A 19,649-nucleotide genomic window follows, 5' to 3' on the forward strand; every position below is an offset into this window, starting at 1 on the left:
TTTAAATGGAATATCTACATAGGCGTACAGAGGCCGATTATCAGCAACCATCACTCCTGTGTTCCAATGGCACATTGTGTTAGCTAATCCAAGTTTATCATTTTAAAAGGCTAATTGATCTTTAGAAAACGCTTTTGCAATTATGTTAGCACAGCTGAAAACTGTTGTTCTGATTAAAGAAGCAATAAAACTGGCCTTCTTCAGACTAGTTGAGTATCTGGAGCATCAGCATTTGTGGGTTTGATTACAGGCTCAAAATGGCCAGAAACAAAGCTCTTTCTTCTGAAACTCATCAATCTATTCTTGTTCTGAGAAATGAGGGCTGTACTACATTCTTTGAACATTACTAATGTTTCTTGTTTTTTTATGGAACGTTTTCTTAATGTTCTGAGAACATGAACTTAAATAGAACCATGAGGACACCCGCAGAGCACATTATGCTGAAGTACTAAAATTCCTCACAGAAGAAAGTTGTTTCTGAATGTTGTCTGAACAACTTGAGAACATAACTTTAAATAGAACCATGAGGAAACCTGTAGGAAACGTTATGCTGAATTACTGAAATGTCCACCTAAGAAACATATGGTTCAGGTTCTTATAACTTTATGTGGTAGATGGGTATCTTGAGCCATTCCCAGAACATTGTGGGAAGGTTGTGTGCAAAATAACCATTGGACAAGCACACTCTCACCAATGTCTTAGACACATATAGTTCTCAGAAAGTTATATGCTAGATGAGTTGTTTCCTTTGAAATGAGGTCTTGTTTGAATAGACTAAAATGAACAGCTTTGTATGCGTAATAAAACATGGCATTCTAGCTCCATCCTGGTGGCACAGTGGACTAATTCCAAGGATAGAAAACAGAAGATCATAAGCTCAAATCTCACTGATGCTCTGTCATCATAAACAAGAAATGTGTTTGCATGATTAATGTATAAGGAAATTAATTGATATCTGTACTTGGAGTTCAAACAAGTTAACCCCCCCCCCCCAATTGTTTTATTATATATATATATATATTTTTTTTAAATAATGCACTCTACACACCAAAACCTTGCCAATATAAATATATATTTACTAACGGTATATTTACTGCGTTAGTAAATTGACTCTGGCTATCTATTCCGATTTCAGAGTACTCTGAGTGTGCCAGACCGCGCAATAACGGATCAATTTACTAACGCACATCACCCGAAGAATATGACCGGTGTCAGTAAACGTTGGCAAAAAAAGTAATTAAATTGTTGCCAGCAGCACAGTTACAGTCACTGACACTCTAGATAACATAAAAACAGTATAACCAGCTCTGCTAGGGTGAGTAAAATGGTCAGAGTGAGGTGTTTTCTCATTTGTGTCTGGAAGTAGCTAGCAAGCTAGCCAACTTTAGCCAGTTAGCTTGGGTGGTTGACTGTCGTTGTGAGATCAGAACACTCAGATCAACCCTACTCCTCATCAACCTTACGCCCAGAGTGCGCTCTGAACGCTCCTAGAGCAAAACGCTCTTAATGTATGAACAGGCAATCTGACAACGCTCTGACGTTACCACCCAGAGTGCACTCTCACACACTGGAGGCAATTTACAAACGCACCCTTAATAAGTCCATGCAGAAGCGTTTGAAAACAAACCCAGGGCCAGTGCCATTGTTGATGCTACAGTATTTGCATTGAAAAAGTGCCCAGCAGTCAGGAAATCAAGTAATAAGTGTCTGTAGATAAATTATTAGAATGACAGTAAAACAGTTATACTGTGTGTTTGCTGAGTAATTAGATCAAATTCACTACGATTGTGTTTATTTTCCACTTTGATGGGGAATTTTCTGTACAGTTATTTTCGCTCACATTGCTGGTCCCATTGTTTAGAATTATTCCGCAATTAGGCAAAGAGTTATGGGATATTAGAATCCTCTTGTTCTAACCTGTATATTTTGGGTTTGACTTCTACAAACAACGCACCCTTAAAAAGTATGCTTGATAGCATTCCAACCACACTCACAAACCATAGAAACGGACTATGTTTTTTTTGCTGTGCATTAGACCTTTGTGGTTTGGACAGTCTGCAAACACACCCTTCCAGAGGCGCAACATGTATACACATGGAGATTTTCCGTGGAAAGGTTTCTCTCATCATAACTAAACATTTAATAGATAACTGTAAGAACCTCATATTAGTATTATTCATAATTGTACTGTTTAAGAAAGAAACTCACAAATAAACACATAGAAACCTGTGCGCCATTTTGGTGTACATACTTTTAATGCTGGTGGGAAAGTTACTCTGCGGGTGTGGTCTCTCAGAAGCGAGACCGGGAAATAAAGGTGTGGCCTTGTGGGGGGAACCCGTTTATATACGCCCTGACACACATCTTTCCCTGTCTACTGTATCTCTGCCAACTGAACGGAGCTACTAACAGGTATTTCTTCATTTGGGTCATACACCAGCCAATGCTTTGTATTGTGTATCAGCTGCTTGTACTGTAATCTGGAGAAATTCGTTTTTGTGCATTGTTATACTAATATTAGTTTTAAGGAAGGTTCACGTTGAATTTTACGACAGCTTTTGTGTAGGGAGATAGAGGGCATATTGCATAACCAGGAAGAGATTTTAATGTCGGATGGTTAGATATACAGTATCTCACACTGGATATGCAGTATGATATCTTCTGTATCACAGCGCACACCGCTTAAACATGGCATGCCAACGATCCCAAATGGATTCCTGCTGCTTAAGTTGATCAGTGGCCATACAAAACGAGTGAGGACCGGAAAGGTTTTTACAGAAGATAGTACCTGCGATTCACGATTCAACCAGTCTTAGAAAAATATTTGCTATCTAGAACGGTTCTTCGGCTGTCCCCCATAATATAACCCTTTTAAAGAACCCTTGTTTGTGCAAGGTAAAACCCATTTGGGTTCCATGTAAAACCCTTTCGAGTGAGTGTTCTACCTGGAACTAAAAATGTTCTACCTGGGGGAAAAAAAGGGTTCTCATATGGGGACAGCCAAAGGACCCTTTTGGAACTCGTTTTTCAAAGAGTGCAGTTTCCATGAGGCACTAAACTTTCCACAAAACTGAGCAATATGACTGAATGTTTGCTCTAGGTAGGAGAGTATTTTTCACTCTAAGTCAACTTATCATGTTACCTGTCCTGTTTTCATTTCTACATGTACATTTGAGTCATTAAGCAGATGCTCCTATCCAGAGCTACTTGGTTAGAGCATTCATCTTAAGATCGCTAGGTGAGACAACCGCATACTGTATCACAGTCGTACATCTTTCCTCAATAAAGAAGTTCTAAGCAAAGTCCGCGCTATTAGGAAAATATAAGTGCATTTTTTTTTTTGTAATGCTTTTCTTTTATTACAGCCCCTCTGTTTTCACATTTCTACTCTGTCTGATAGGATAGTAATAGCAGTCAGTACATATCCGGTTAGGAATCTAAATATAGCAGAGAATCATCCCTCCTCATGACCATGACAATTCTTAGTTAGGCCTCATGGTACACAAAGAATCCAGGAAGTAGGCTAATTTTGAATAAATACTTTTAGTTTACTTTTGAAATATATGTAATGTGTTCAGAACTATTATATATTATAGGCTATTATTATTTTAATTTGTAAAGTGCTTTTCTCAGACCCAAGGTGCACATTGATTTAAAAAAGATATGTATAATAATAAAAACACCAACGACAAAGTTATATACAGGTGTTTCCAGAATACTAGCAGAGGTCCTTGAAACCTTTTCTGAAAGCACAGTCTTGAGCTGTGCCTTAAAGAAGGACTGAGACTCTGCAGCCCTAATAGTGTCTGGAAGTGCGCTCCACAGTCGCGGAGCAACTGAAAGCCCTGTCACCCGTAGTTTTTAGCAGGGCTGCTAAAGGGAGATGGACCTGGAGGAGCGAAGGGTGTGTGTGGGGCAGGTGGGTAGAATGTCAGACCGGTATTATGGCTTTGTCTGTTGAAATAAACACCTTACCTCCACCAATATCCTGACTCAAATTAGCTCTGGTCTGATGCATATGAAAGAGAATTCCAAATGGGTGTGGTGAGGATAGGGTAGGTGTTCCCCTGATTGATACAGTCTTATGACATGAATGCATTCTTATAATTCTGTACAGAAAACATTACCTACCTGTGTGGTTCCACAGAAAAGACTACGGCTAATGTTTGTCATAAACATTTGAGCATACTTTCCTCTCATACTTTCCTCTCATACTTTCCTCTCAAGACCTGTATGGTTTGAAGTATTTAAAACATACAATAATTTTAACTCCAACATTTCACTCTCCTTTTCAGATACAATGGATGTAAGTAAACACTTTTTCTAATATTCTATCAAATTGCAAGAATGCTTAATACTATAAGAAATAAAGAGCTCACTGTATTTCCCCAGCTAGCACATTTGGTTCCTTGGAAGTTGTGGGAACGTACGTTTCTGGTTTCAGGAAGAAAAAATGTAGCCTGTTCTGGGAACGTTTATTTTTAGATTGCAGGGAGATTATGCAAATGTTTTACTCTGGATCCTTAAGTTTTCCTGTGAGGTTTTATTAACACTCAGAGAATAAAAATTCTAGGTTATTTTGAGTTTTTTTAAATAACTTCCTTAACTTTCACTGAATGTTTCAAGACTTTTAACAACACTGCTAGCTTATTTTGGGGTTTGTTGTTTTGAACACCAAGCACATGTACATTTAATTTCCTTAGGCATTAATCTTGCAATTTGTTATTGTGACACGGCATCAGTGAGATTCAACCCTATAATTGCTTGTTCTCTATTGATGGATTTATTCCACTGCACCTCCAGAATGGCGCAAGCATGCCATTTTGTTTTTATGCCTACAAAGCTGTTCATTTTAGTCTGTTCAAACAGACCCCATTTCAAAGGAAACAAGCACTCATTAATATCAGGTGTGGCCCGTTAGTGGGCGCAGCAAATGCACCTGATCACACTTAACAAGATAAAGGATAGAGTGAGTTTTTTTTAATGCTGAGAACAGAATGTATATGTCTTTAAATAACTTTAGTAACGTTCAGAGAACGTTCTAATGTTTTCTTGTGGTTTTTATGCAACATTTTCTTAACGTTCTTGGAAGAATTTGAGGACATTACTTTTAAATAAAGAAACCTGTAGGAAACGCTATGCAGAAGTACTGAAATTCCCACTGAAGAACGTTCACTGAACTATTTGAGAACATTTGGGGTGTTGGGGTCACATGGGCCGACGATGTCTCATAAGATGATATATATATTTTTTAAAGGTTTATGTCCCTCCAGTTGAAAAAATGTGTGATAGCAGTGCAGCAATTGTAGCTTTCTGTGTTATCACTCTTTCATTCCTCCATCCCATTCATTTGACCCTATGACAAACCATGTCAGTTTACACCAAATCATTTCTCATGTATGCCCTTTAATCATATATCATTGGAAAGCTTAGATTCACAGCTATCCATCAGACACATTTTCGGAAATGTTCAGGGCCCAGCATCTTAAGTCAAAGTTCATCGTTAGAACCTTCGTAGGAGCATCATTCAATCTCCCAGCTGTTTCCCAAAACCAGTTACTTACCTCAGACGACTCGCAGAACAGCTAAGTGCGTCATTAGATGTTTTAGATTTTTTGCCCATCCGCGTCATTTTATTCACAGATCTCAGCTAAACATAGATCAACTTCTTCGTGCTGTCTGACTGTGACCGCCGATAACTTAAAAATGAAGTTGACTACAAATGCAAAGTTGTCAAAGTGTTTGTAATTGTCACAAACAAGTGAAGGATAAAAAAATATGCTTCAAATGAAAGCAGAGATGACTGCATTTAAATATAAATGGGCTACATGGATGCACTATACAGTGCATTCAGAAAGTATTCATACCTCTTGAATTTTTCCACATTTTGTTGCGTTACATCCTTATTCTAAATAGTTTATTTTCCTCATCAGTCCAAATGTGAGATTTTGGGTTCCAACCTCTGTCTTTGTGAGACGCGAAGTAGGTGAACGGCTGAGCTCCTCATGTGTGGTTCCCACTAAGTAGTTCCCACTGGGGCGGCAGGTAGCCTAGTGGTTAGAGTGTTGGACTCCCAACAAGGTTGCTAGATCAAATCCCTGTGCTGACAAGGTAAAACATCTGTGCCCCTGAACAAGGCAGTTAATCCACTGTTCCTAGGCCCTCATTGAAAATAAGAATTGGTTCTTAAATGACTAGTTAAATAAAAAAAGAAGCATGGAGGTGTGGTGGCGCTTTGCTGGTGACCGCACCACCACACCTCCTCCATGCTTCTTTTTTTTTATTGGTGTCAGTGATTAGATTTCAAAATCAAGGTACACTTAACCAGCAGGGCTACCACAGCATTCTGCAGTGATATGCCATTCCTGCTGCCACCACCATGCTTCACCATAGGGATGGTGCCAGGTTTCCTCCAGACGTGACACTTGGAATTCAGTTCAAGGAGTTCAATCTTGGTTTCATCAGACCAGAGAATCTTGTTTCTCATTGTCTGAGTCCTTTAGGGGCCTTTTGGCAAACTCCAAGCGGGCTGTCATGCCTTTTTATTGAGGAGTGGCTTCCGTCTGGCCACTCGACCATAAAAGCCTGATTGCTGGAGTGCTGCACAGATGGTTGTCCTTCTGCAAGGTTCTCCCATCTCAACAGAGGAACTCTGGAGCTCTGTCAGGGTGCCCATCGGGTTCTTGGTCACCTCCCTGACCAAGGACCTTCTTCCCCGATTGCTGTTTGGCTGGGAGGCTAGCTCTAGGAAGAGTCTTGGTGGTTCCAAACTTCTACCATTTAAGAATGATGGAGGCTGCAGTGCTAGAGGTGTCCCTACAAACCCGTGTTCGATCCCAGGCAGTCTCAAAGCCGTGCACAATTGGCCCAGCATAATTCGTGGAGGGTTTGGCTGGCCGGGATGGCCTTATGCCATTGCGCTCTATCGACTCCTTGTGGCATGCACTCTGACTTTGGTCGCCAGTTTTACGGTGTTTCCTCCGACACATTGGTGCGGCTGGCTTCCAGGTTAAGCAAGCAGTGGGTCAAGAAGCAGTGCGGCTTGGCAGGGTCGTGTTTCGGAGGACACATGACAATCGACCTTCACCTCTCCCAAGTCCGTACGGGAGTAGCAGCGATGAAGACTGTAACTACCAATTGGGGAGAAAAAGGGTTAAAAGTAGTATTATTATTTTTTTTTTTTAATGAATGAATGGAGGCCACTGTTCTTGGGGACCTTCAATGCTGCAGACAATTTTTTTGGTACCCTTCGTCAGGTCTGTGCCTCGACACAATCCTGTCTTGGAGCTCTATGGACAATTCCTTCAACCTCGTGGCTTGGTTTTTGATCAGACATGCCCTGTCAACTGTGGGACCTTTTTATACAGACAGGTGAGTGCCTTTCCAAATCCATGTCCAATCAATTAAATTTATCATAGGTGGACTCCAATAAAGTTGTAGAAACAAGGATGATCAATGGAAACAGGATGCACCTCTATTGCGAGCCTCATAGCAAAGGGTCTGAATAGTTATGTAAATAAGGTATTTTTTTAAAATATACATTTGCCAACATTTCTAAAAACCTGTTTTCACTTTGTCAATATGTTGTGTGTATATATTGTGTGTAGATTAATACATTTTAGAATAAGGCTGTAACGTAACAAAGATTTTGAAAAGGTAAAGGGATCTGAATACTTTCCAAATTCACTGTCAATGTAAATTACAATGTTAATGTTCAATCAATTGAGTTCTATTTTGCCAATAGGGTACTATCTAATGTTTGCCTCAATATACAGTACCGGTCCAAAGTTTGGACACCTACTCTTTATTTGTACTATTTTCTACATTGAGGAATAATAGTAAAGAAAAACTATGAAATAACACATGGAATCATGTAGTAAACAAAAGTGTTAAACAAATCAAAATATATTTTAAGATTCTTCAAAGTAGCCACCCTTTTTGGGCACCTTAACACAATTCTGTGAATAATTTAACATCTGTATATCTGGCACACCTGTCATGTGGTTGTGTATTCTACATCATTCTACATGAACATTTTAAGATATTTCTGGTGTTACTACAATTACATTTCAAACAGGTGTGGTCCAATAAGACCCCATTGAGTAGTTTGGTGGCTATATTGGGAAAAAGGCTTCTGTGGGGTTAATGTGTGAATTCTCTGATGGACCTGTATCTACAGATCCTTTTAATAATCAGGCCTAGATGTGTGTGTGCAATTTGCTGCCTCTTATCAAAGTTAGAATACAAAAACTTAGCTGTCCAATTACATGGAATTCTATGGCTAAGCTTTCAACATTTTAATGTCAATGGCACTTATGGGAGATTTTATTTTTTACAATAGTTGTAGCTGGTCATGTCAGTTGGTTTTATATATAATTTGAAAGGTAATTTCCTTACCTTTCCAAAACACTTTTTTAAAGTGATTTAAATGCATCATGCTTTCCCTTTTTAAAGCCATTTTATACAGGTACATTTGATATCTAACATAAGTCAAAGTTCTGTTGACCTGAACATTTTGAAATTGTCTGCAAGATAGCTGTGAATCTAAGCTTTCCAATTGCACATATATGTATAAGTGAGCAATAACTTGTTGTATGACATTGTTTGTCAGGGGAAAAATGAATGGGATGAAATAAAGAGTGATAACACTCAGCAAGCTACTGAGTCGTTATTCATGTCATAAGAAGGAATTCCCCTCAACCACGCCCACAAATTGGGGAATACAAACATTCTTTCCCATTGACCCCCCATTGTAAAAGAGCCAACTTCATTGTTCATTTTTTTGTTATACAGAAATAATAAAACATGCCAAAAAACTGCTTGTTAACCAAGTAAAAAATCCCGACCTACGGTTCAATGAAACTATGTAGGGAAATAGAGCCTGCGAGAAGAGCCCTGTGGCTTCAGGCTATTCAGTGTGGGAAATGTGGGGACCCGGTGTCCATGTAGGCTACGTGTAGCTACTGTGTGTGGAAAACATGTAATCTCAGGTAAAACCTACTTGTAGCTGTGTAGTCTGTGTTGTTGGTTTTGCTAGCTTAATGTTCCAGTCGGTAGCTAGCACTCACTCACGTGGTTAGCAGCATCATGAAAAGGGGCGTGAGGGAAGCCCTACAATATAAAGTTTTTCTAAGTAGTGAGAAAACAGTTGCGAGGAGGCAATGTGGAAAAGGGATCTTTAGAAATGTTGTACTTTTCTTAAATTTAGTTTTGTAATTGACTAAAACAAGCAGATAACAAGAGAATTGCATTTGAAAAATGCAAGTTTTTGCTGTGAGTCAATGGAGCCTAGGTAACCACAGATTGTTTTCCACCCACAGGTGGGCGGGCCGCAACGTTCTATCTAATACCGACTGGCGTGATTGCTGCACTGCAATCACACATTTTCCATCTCTAGGGACATAGACCTTCAAAAAAAATTAGGAGACATCTTCGGTCCAAGTGAGCCTAATATGGACTAATGTCAAACCAGTTGAACATTCCTAGAACATGACCAAAATTGAAATGAAAGGTAACCATGTTTGAACTTTTAAGACACATTTTGTTAAAGTAATGAAATACCAAGAAAATTGTTATTTTGTCAAGTTCCTTAAATGTGCTGAGAATATGCCAAAGCCAAACTACTATCCTGCACCATTCCCAGAAAGTTGTGGGTAGGTTGTATGCAAAATAACCATAGGACTCCACGCTCTAAGAAACAAATGGTTCTCAGAACATTATGTGCTAGCTGGGTCCAGTGAGAAATTAAGCAAGGAGACACATCCACTTGTGCACACTACCTATCCCCTCTCTCACCCTGCTCTGCTTCCCCTCTCTCACCCTGCTCTGCTTCCCCTCTCTCACCCCGCTCTGCTTCCCCTCTCTCACCCCGCTCTGCTTCCCCTCTCTCACCCCGCTCTGCTTCCCCTCTTTCCCTACAGCTTTCAGATGCTCTGGGTGGTGAACCGGGCTGGCCAAGCCAGAACAACCAGCAGAGTAGTGGGGGCGTGTGGCCTGGTGGGCAACCCAACCAGCCAACATGGCCAGGACAGCCTGGTGGTCAACCGGCTTGGCCTGGACAGCAGCAACCAGGCCAGCCTGGTGGTCAACCGGTTTGGCCTGGACAGCAGCAACCAGGCCAGCCTGGTGGTCAACCGGCTTGGCCTGGACAGCAGCAACCAGGCCAGCCCGCCCCCATGTGGCCTGGACAACAACCAAACCCTTCCCAACCCTCATGGCCCGGACAACCAGGTGGGGGACAGCCCAGTCAGCCGACATGGCCAGGGCAGCCAGGACAGATTAGCCAACCTACTGCACCCGGATGGCCAAGCCCAAGCCCCGGTCCAGGCCCTGCCCAACCAACTGCTCCACAACATAGTTCACTGGTAAGAGAAGACATTCAATCCTGAGGATGTTGGGTATGACTGTTTGAAAAACCATGAGCACGGTTCTGCATGGTTCAGAACTATCTTTGTGACAGATTATCTCTCATGACCTCTACTCAGACATTATTGTAAACCTGTCCTAATGACACTCAACTGGTTTTGGTTGTTTTTATTTGCTGTTTTCAAAAAACTCATTTTATTTCCCCAACAGAAAGTGCCATATGACCTGAACCTGCCAAATGGATGCTACGACAAGATGCTCATTACAATTCGTGGGACAGTTAACCAAAATGCCAAAATGTCAGTATTCACAACAAAATATAGTTTCCGTCCGTGGTAAATTGTGAAGATCTACACTGTAGCTATTTCCACACTTTGATTCTTAGTGTTGCTCAGTTATTTTAGTCTTGTAGCCAGCAGTAGTTACTCAAATGGCATGCCTTTCCTTGATATGTTGCCTGCAAACTTCTTATACCATAACCTAAGTACTAGTCTGTTTGTGCCATCATACCACTCATTGCCACTTGTCATGCCAAATTTCATGTATAGGATGACAAGGAGTTGGAATGATGGCACAAACAGATCTGGGACCTGGCTACTTCTACTGCTACTCCCAATCTAATAAGGACTAAAATCTTATCAAATACAAACGGTTGTTCCTTTGTTCGAAGTGTGTGATGCATAAGTATCCATCTCAGGATGTAAACAGAGACTAATAGAAGTTAGACGAGAGGATCTAGATAATCAAGCTCTGGGTAGTTAACAAATCTAGATTACTGTCAAATGTAAATCAATGAGGCCCCTTTTGAAAGAGGTTGGCAGACAGTAATCCCAATAGAGCATCTTGACATCATTATTTCCAATCCTCACCTGAATACAATTTAACTGATGTAAGGACAATGGGTGAGAATAGAACAAATGATCTGTGATTATTTCAAAACCAGATAATACAAATCACTTTAAAGTCAAGAGTAGACCTACAGTAACTATGGCCACAAACTCAAAAAGCTCACATCACCATGGAAACCGTCGCCGAGTGCTGTTGAGCATGTGGCTCATAGAACACACACACATTCATCACAAAACATAATGCTGTTGTCTGACTTGTAATCGACACTACAAGATAAACGCATTGGTGATGTAATTGTCACAAAATCCAAGGTTTACCACTATGTTATTAGCTTCGTCCCAAATATGTTTGTGCTCTTGAAACACCATTGCTCATTGTCAAGCCAAACAAATAGTTTGAAAATAAAATGAGTCACAAGGAGTTGGTATGAACACTGCTATTATCTCCCTGTAGGTTCACCATCAATCTAACCAAAGGGAATGACATTGCCATGCACTTCAACCCACGCTTTAATGACCAGGGAAAGAAAACGATTGTGCGGAACAGTCAGATAGGCAATACATGGGGAAAAGAGGAGAGGGAGCACAATCACTTCCCCTTCACTCAGGGACAGCCCTTCGAGGTGAGGAATCAATCTTCTGGTTTACTTCATGTCAACCAATCAGAGTTTTAAAAAAAATGATGGCTGGGGTCCATTGGGAATTAGGTTGTGTCCCAAATGGCACCCCCCTATATAGTACACTACTTTTGAACAGAACATGCTTTGGTCAAAAGTAGTGCTCTAAATGGGGAATAGGGTGCCATTTGGAAAATATCTTTAGACACTCCTGTATTCATCTCAAGATATTTTCAGTTGTATGATTTTAAAAAATGTCAAACAAATTAAAAGGTTATTCGTGATCAACAGATCATGTTTTACAATCCATATATTAATTTATATTTCAGTCATATCTTAACACATTCTTTGATTTTGCATAATAATGAGTTTGTGGTCCTGTGTTTTTCCAGATGAAGATCATGTGCACTAACAGTGAGTTCAAGGTGGCAGTGAACAGCTCACACATCCTGGAGTTCAAACACCGCATCCGTGATATCCAATCCATCAAACACCTGGTCATCTATAATGATGTCACCCTCACGTCTGTGGAGATTGACAAACTATAAGATCTAGCAGGGTTGGCTTCAGCCATAGAAATAGAATGACCAGATTAGCCAAAGTCCCTCTGGTTCTATTTTTATGGTTCCAGTGACCTTCCATCATTGAGCTTGAGTCTCAAGCTTTAACCCAGTAGTACTACCATCATATTCTGTACTTCTACTAAGCTGGTATATTCTCTGTGGAAAAATATATTTTCTTAGTCTTTTAATAAGAGGAAAAAGTCAACAACTTAACTTACAAATTCATTGGTTTTAAGTCTGAATAGGTACATACATTTTAATGTAAACCACCTATATCCAATAAAAATCCAATGTTATACTCAAACATATTTTTTTTCATTGACTGATATCGCTTCCTCCAGATACAGTATGCGTTTTTGTGATTTCTTTTTAATTTTTATTGTTGTATAACCTTTCACACTAGGTGGCACAGTTGAGACTTGAATGTTTTAGAACCACAACAAGCCTAGTATTTGCTGTGGCAAAATAAACATTACCTTGGCTACCTATACCACACAGTAGTAGATGAATTTGAGAACACCAATGCATATTACCACTTACCATATAGGCTATTACTTTGCATTAGTGAATGAAGGACCATGTCTGTAAAATCCTGTAAATATACTGTATTTTAAAGCTCTTTCTCAACCCTGCAATCATGAGCAAGTTCACTTGTTAGTGCATGACATCATTACATTACCATCTTTCTGTAGTGTTTCCATAAGCAGTGATTATCTTGTTTCCATTACCAGCCATCAGCGCTTAACATGTGTATTCAGGGAAGAGAGTGTCAATATCTGTGAGTGATATTACGGTTGACAATCATATCTCAAATTAAGTAAATGTGACTATTTACACAAAGACCACATTGACTGAATCCACACGGAATCTTTTCACTGGTAACCACTAAACAAAATATGAGGAGACTTAAACTACAGAGATACCTTTAAATACTATAATTTGATTTATCTTTGATTACTCTCCTGATTAAATAGTTTGAAGTCCCTTTAAAAGAAGTGAACTGTTATTTTAGAGCTTCTGCTGCTGCTGTCTATCATCAAATGTGTTTTTCTCCATTATGTTCTTCTTAAGCAATAAGTTACATCACAATGTGGAAGAGCACATAAAACAAACTTGTTACAGTTGCTCTCATAACAGCCCTCTCTCAATCCATGTTCACAAACTTGTTATTACATTTACAGCCCTCACTGCCCTCCACCAACCCACAGCAATGAGCCCATCGCACTGTTAAGCTCACAAGATGAGACTGACGAGATGCATGTAGACACATGATAAACTTTTCCCCCACCCCAGCCCGGCATGCCTCTGGCTGTTGTCTATAATCTACCAGCCAGACCATGTCTCCTCCTGATAATTACTTCCCCAGCAATAACTGATAACAGTGTGTCAGGTAGACAGGGCAGATCGGAAGGCATGTGTATGTGGGTACACATTCTTAGAAAAAATGGTGCTATCTAGAACCTAAAAGGGTTCTTTGGATGTCCCCATAGGAGAACCCTTTTCAGAACCCTTTTTGGTTCTAGGTAGCGCTCTTTTGGGTTCCATGTAGAACCTTGGAACCAAAACTGTTTTTTACCTGGAACCAAAAATGGTTTATCTATGGGGACAGCTGAAGAAGCCTTTTGGAACCTTTTTTTCTGAGAGAGAGAGAGAGAGAGAGAGAGAGAGAGTGTGTGTGTGTGTGCAAGTTTGTGTGTCAGGTAGACAGGAACAGACAGAGGGGCCATGGGAAAAAGGTCAGGTGTAGCCAGGCGTGGTGCACATGTTTACAATACTGTAGTGTATGATAATACACAGAGCTCCATGGTACCTATGATTTTGTGGTACTTGGTTGAGATACAACACACACTTTTTTTTTAAAGGCTTCCTTGATGTTGGCACTAGCACAAACACAGAACCATGAATATGGGTCACCAACACAGGAAAAACTGTCTCTTAAAAGAGTTCAAAGCTTGTATGTCTTTAAGATAACAGTCAGCACCTTACCTCTGGTATATGATTCAATGATCAACTATGAAGATGGTTTAAAGCTATGGGTGGGGGGGAAACACTGACAGAGATCACATTCCTCTCTACACTAGGCTACTAAAAGAGGCTGGCACATGCTTAGCTGACTGACACTATTCTGTGTGTTGTGGCTATTGTGGCCTATGGCGGGAAACAAGGGTTACATCCCAAATAACACCCTATTCCCTATATAGCATTTATTTTAATCATACTCCTATACTGTAGGTTCTGGTCAAAAGTAGTGCACCAAAGTGCAATAGGGTGTCATTTGGGATAAACAAAAAAGACACCTTAGTATCATGACGTCAGGTCAGTGATTCATTTTTAATGATGGAAACAGACTACGGACTGAATCTCGATGGAAACTGAAGACAGAAGAGATTGATTATTCAATGACTCTTCTATGCCTACATATAAACTGCTGTGAACTTCATAAAGGTTGGAACTTTGAATTGTTCTCAAATCGCTTTTGCACCTGGTTTATGGTATGGCTTGTAATTGGGATTTCAGAACTCTTATAGTAATATAATATCATTTTGGTCACCTATAATTTTGGTCACCCGTAAATAATAACGCTTTAATCTATTTTAAACATTTCATATTGTCAATTTTTTTTAAATGTGTTTCCTCAAGTAGGCCTATTCCGAAAATGTAAATTACCTATATAAATGATCAATCTTAGTTCAATTCACGGAGTACAGTATTGTCTTTGACGCAATTATTTTGCGCGTGCATGATAGTTTTGCGGACACGTTCATCATTGTTGAAGATGCAAGCACGTCAGAACGCTGAGCGCTATAATATCAAGCAGGGGACGTCGCTCGCTCGCGAATATCTTTTGCAAAACGACTAGCTAGTATGGGATTGTAAGCAAGAGCGTAGCATCAAATACGGACGAACATTATAACGATTTTACTCCTTATATGATAGTTATGAATACCGTATAATTATAGATACGGTAATAATAAATTATAAGGTCACCGCTGAACACCGAACACTGCGCTGCTTTGCCCAGCAAGTGCTCATAGTAAGGCAGGGGATTGGAGACCTCATCATTTCCGAGTTTTCGCAGCGGCACAGGTCAGTTTGAACGTTTTGCCTTTGCTTTGGTATTCCTCTATATGTGTGTACAGTTAAATAGCTAGCTAGCTACATTAATAAAATTAACACATTCTAGCTAATATAGTTAAACTGAGTTGACATTCTGCCAACCCAGCACACAAGTAAAAAAAAAAAAGAAAAGAAAGTTGTATAACTAACTAGCCATTAGCAATGCTAACGCTAGCTAGCAGCGTTAACGTGCCTGGAAAGTCGAGGTGGGTGGAGTGGAGATGGACACTGATGGGTCCGTTTAAACACTCGCTTAGATTGCACTGCAATTCATTTGAATCTGATAAGGTAATTGGTTAGTTAAATATTTGGCCACACAAAGTTAACCAGCGTTAGCTTGCTAACGTTATGGACTTATTTTGTACGGAATGTGTTAGCGTGTACCTAGCATTAACGTTACGCCACATAACTAACTGCTAACGTTAGTACCTTGACTATGATGTTGCTTTCCTCAAACCTTCGCTGCATGGGTGGATAAGGCCTTTTCAAATCGAACAAACGTTTATCAACGTTACTATCTCGTTTTGTGGAAATGTAACGAGCTAATTTTAAACTATAAATTAACAATGTAGGTAACAATGTCGTTGTGGCTGGCAACTTTTTCCCCCCCACAGTAGTTGAGCAAAAGAGCTGACTGAGCTAGCGCTTCGGCATAACACAACAAGCTCACGCGTTTGTTATCCTATTGACAAGAAAACAACACGCATGGTCGTTACTAAATCTAAACATTGTCACTTATCTAAAAGCTAGCAATCTTACCAAGTGGCTAACGTTACGTTGTGTATGAATAGTTTGTGTAGCGGTGTTGACTGTGTCGCTAACAGCTACTTTCCTTATTATGAATGTATTAACATGGATAATCCAATTATTAATGTTAGGTGCTCTGATATGTACAAGGGTAAATTATTGCCTGCCCTTTGGATGAACTATAAACTAGGCGCATACACTGAGAAAATCAGAGATGGATGGGACTTGGAGCAGTCCCTTTCCTTGACCAGACATACAGTCCCAGAAACCTCATTGCACATCCCTTAGCCCTGAAACAAAATAGTTGCATTCAACACTTAGCTGTGCATTTACAAAACATGATTGTTCATTTAAAGTGGTCATTGTCTTTACTGATTGAAGAGAACTCTCAGCTTTGTCCAAAGTGTAAAACAACCTTTCCTTACTTTAGTCTTGGATTACTTCCATCTTGATTGTAGATGGCCTAGCCTTAGAACCTTCCGGAGTGTGTTAGTTTAAATTATGAGCGTCTTTAAATGTCAGCTAAATGACGTAGCACGAGAAGCACTGCAGATATTGCAATGAGCAAGACTTCGTTCAGTCACACATGGTATCTGTGCAAGGATTCACATCATGCTCTTACAATGTGATAGCCACGGGACTAAAACAGCAGACGTTTAGCCTGGCTAGTTTTTGCTGAAATGGGCCCACCGTGCTGTTTACTTTGTGCATCAATGTCATATCACTGACTCTACCTTTAATGTCCCATCTTAATATGAGTGAACCTTGATTTTGGTTGTGCTTAAAGACCTCCTCCAGTGATAAAAAAAAAAAAAAAAAAACTTTTACTGTTGAAAAGCAGTAAAAGTTCCACTTGTGCTATGTTGACATGTCTGGACCACCTATTGAGATATGTCTTTTGTTAGGTTAATCAGGTGTTAAATGAAGTTAGGAGACTGGAGTGCAACATTAAGTAATTCACTTCCCATTAAACAGTGATTGGCTTAAAATAACATATACTTTTGAGGAAGTAAACCACTGCATGTTGTGAGGTGCTGAAGGTTATTGCACACAGCATACACATACTCTTGTTTGTCTTGCAAATAAACGTTTAGCCCACACTTTGTACTTAGACCTGGCCAGTGATTAACAAGTCAATTGTCTGTGAGAGGCGCTGATGGATTCCATGGGTCTGTTTTTGCCATGGGATTTTTCTTTAACAATATTGTAAGTTGTGCTTGTTGTATAATAAAATGCACTTCTGTTTAGTCTTTTTCTTGCTACGTATTCATATGGTGGCACTCTATTCAACGTACTAGTTCTCCAAAGTGTTTCTAATCAATGTTAGGCTGTTCCTCATTTTGTTGGTAGTGGTTTGTGCTGATACACTAGGCTAAGTGCCTGATCCACTTATGGTATTGAGTGGTTGATTTAATTGTACAGTCGGAGAAGGTTTTGGCACTCCCATGGAACTGAAGCAGATGTTTATGGGTGGATCTTGTCTCCATTGATTTTAATATTGAACACCTCCCAACTACTGTAAGACCTTATGGACAGTACATGCCACCATGATTGTCAGCTGTGCGAAGTAGATCACCTGCTGGGTGTCAACAAAAGGTACAGATTCAACATGTATAATTGTTGGGAAATGACGGCCAATGTTCTGTGGTCAGAGGGGATAGGATGGTCACCCTCTGCATTTAATCATTTGTCGGTCTGGTGTGTTTTCTCTCTTAGCCAATTAATCCATCAGAACCCCTTAACTGTCTAACAATCATCTCACGTGTAGGCCTAGGCCCAAATTGTGCAATGATGCATTTACAATCTTACTTAACTGGGAGAAATAGTTTGACTCCAGGATCTGACATTAACAATGCCCCGCTGGCCTGGGGTCAGTAAAAACGTGTTGGGCCAGTGGATCTAGTCAGTCACTGACCCAACAGGGCCACTAACTTTCCCGCAAAATTTGCATTCCAGTTCAACATTTACCTGCTCTGTTGCAGTCTGTCATTGAAAACCATTGAAGACTAGACAACACGTGGAAAAGTAATGCTATTTGTATTTGGTCAATATGTTTGGTGGTTAAAGCACCGTCATGCTCCCCGGGAGTCAGAATTTCTCATTCTCGAGCTGTACATAAGTTGATGTGTTCACATGGCAGCTGTCCAGAGCAAAAAGAAGAGCTCATCAACCCACTCGTTCAGCTTATTTATTTTAGGGAAAGTGATTTCTAAAAGGAAATATTCAATAGTGAACATGCTGGCTACTGTTGATAGTATGTAAAAAGAAATCTACAAGTTGCCTAGCTTTTGTCTTGGATAGCCTACTGTACCCAGATCGATATCTTTTTTGGGGCAATGTCCTATTTTAAAAATTGTAATCTTAAAATGACTGGCTATTATACAAACACATGTATGTAATTAACACAAAGCAGTTCTAAAGAGTAGACTGATGTCTCACATTGTTAATTGATATTAAACAGCTTTTTAATACTTACCATAATAACCAAATGTAAGCTATTACCAGCTGAATATAGAGAGAAAGCTTGCCAATAGGCTCTGTATGACCCCAATATCTGGGCCAGTAGGGATTCCATTCGGGACAGTGAGAAAAGTTTACGTTGCACCCTGGACTCTACAATACATAATGAAAACAAGCACTCAGCTTCAGCGTTGTCAATTAAGATCGACAGAAATGTTCATGGCTTGTATCCATATCCTTTTTTGGGGCATTGAGCAACAGTTGCCGTGTAGCTTAGACATTTGTGTGCACATTTGGTGAGTCTCTTTTCGTCAAGCCCAGGCCCTGCGACCTACCTTTTTTATGAACAAATGATGAGAACCCCTTTTAGTGTAGTCTGAAATACCTTTACCACCTGTTGGGGTGAATTTGCCTATCCGTCCCACCAAGGCACCCAGACAACTGGACAGCTCAGTGTCAAAAACATATTTGTCCACTCTATTAAGACTTGCGTAGCAGGTGAAAGACGTGTTCAACCATGTCTCTAAAGTGCGGGCATTTTGGTCACATATGCTCCTAAATATTTTGCTTTGCGACTTGGAATTTTAATTTAGGAGCACCAGTGCACCTAGAAAAAAATTCAGCCATTTAATTGTTGTAATCAATCATTTTATTTGTCATGTCCAGATTACAGCAGGTATAAAAGCTGCAGCTAAATGCTTGGGCGCTAGCTACCTATTAAAGGAAGAATTAGTATGCCTAGTAATAGCCTGGTATGTAAACAATAGGATATACAGTATAGTTAATGAACAATAGGATATACAGAATGGATAATAAATGTGCTATAAGTATGACTGGATTTACAAAATATAAAGTGGTTAGTGTCTCGGTCAGTTGAATATATAGTAGAACACCAGCTGTGCTGGGTGGTAGTGTTTTAGGGTTGAATGTGT

General features: G+C 39.9%; 2 protein-coding genes across 6 annotated transcripts in view; both read left to right on the forward strand.

Annotated features, from left to right (window-relative positions):
• Positions 1-2,377: 2,377 nt before the first annotated feature.
• On the forward strand, positions 2,378-12,886 carry LOC110505796 (uncharacterized). 3 transcript variants are annotated; one of them, XM_090221137.1, is made up of 6 exons: positions 2,378-2,412; positions 4,228-4,306; positions 9,921-10,364; positions 10,576-10,664; positions 11,668-11,836; positions 12,223-12,886. In XM_090221137.1, the coding sequence occupies exons 2-6, from the start codon at positions 4,301-4,303 to the stop codon at positions 12,376-12,378; spliced, it is 864 nt and encodes a 287-aa protein (XP_090077263.1). In that variant the 5' UTR covers positions 2,378-2,412; positions 4,228-4,300; the 3' UTR covers positions 12,379-12,886. The 3 variants fall into 3 exon arrangements, with proteins under 3 accessions (XP_090077263.1, XP_090077264.1, XP_021440912.3); XM_090221138.1 differs by having other exon boundaries at positions 2,382-2,412; positions 3,177-4,306; XM_021585237.3 differs by having other exon boundaries at positions 2,390-2,412; positions 4,296-4,306.
• Positions 12,887-15,142: 2,256 nt separating this feature from the next.
• Positions 15,143-19,649, forward strand: part of LOC110505797 (F-box only protein 34) — a 28,612-nt gene continuing 24,105 nt past the window's right edge. Inside the window, exon 1 of one of the 3 annotated variants that reach the window (XM_021585239.3) lies at positions 15,143-15,480. The gene's annotated coding sequence lies outside the window, so the exon portion shown is untranslated. Of the gene's footprint in view, positions 15,799-19,649 lie in introns of all 3 variants that reach the window. The other 2 variants (XM_090221135.1, XM_021585243.3) reach the window with 2 other exon arrangements.

The sequence above is a fragment of the Oncorhynchus mykiss genome, chromosome 25, assembly GCF_057628025.1.
Source record: "Oncorhynchus mykiss isolate SJ-2025 chromosome 25, ASM5762802v1, whole genome shotgun sequence".
Lineage (NCBI taxonomy): Eukaryota > Metazoa > Chordata > Actinopteri > Salmoniformes > Salmonidae > Oncorhynchus > Oncorhynchus mykiss.

Coding starts and splice junctions, on each gene's coding strand:
- LOC110505796 (XM_090221137.1), top strand. Junction 10,365..10,575: donor CTCCACAACATAGTTCACTG/GTAAGAGAAGAC, acceptor TTTCCCCAACAG/AAAGTGCCATATGACCTGAA. Junction 10,665..11,667: donor GTTAACCAAAATGCCAAAAT/GTCAGTATTCAC, acceptor ATCTCCCTGTAG/GTTCACCATCAATCTAACCA.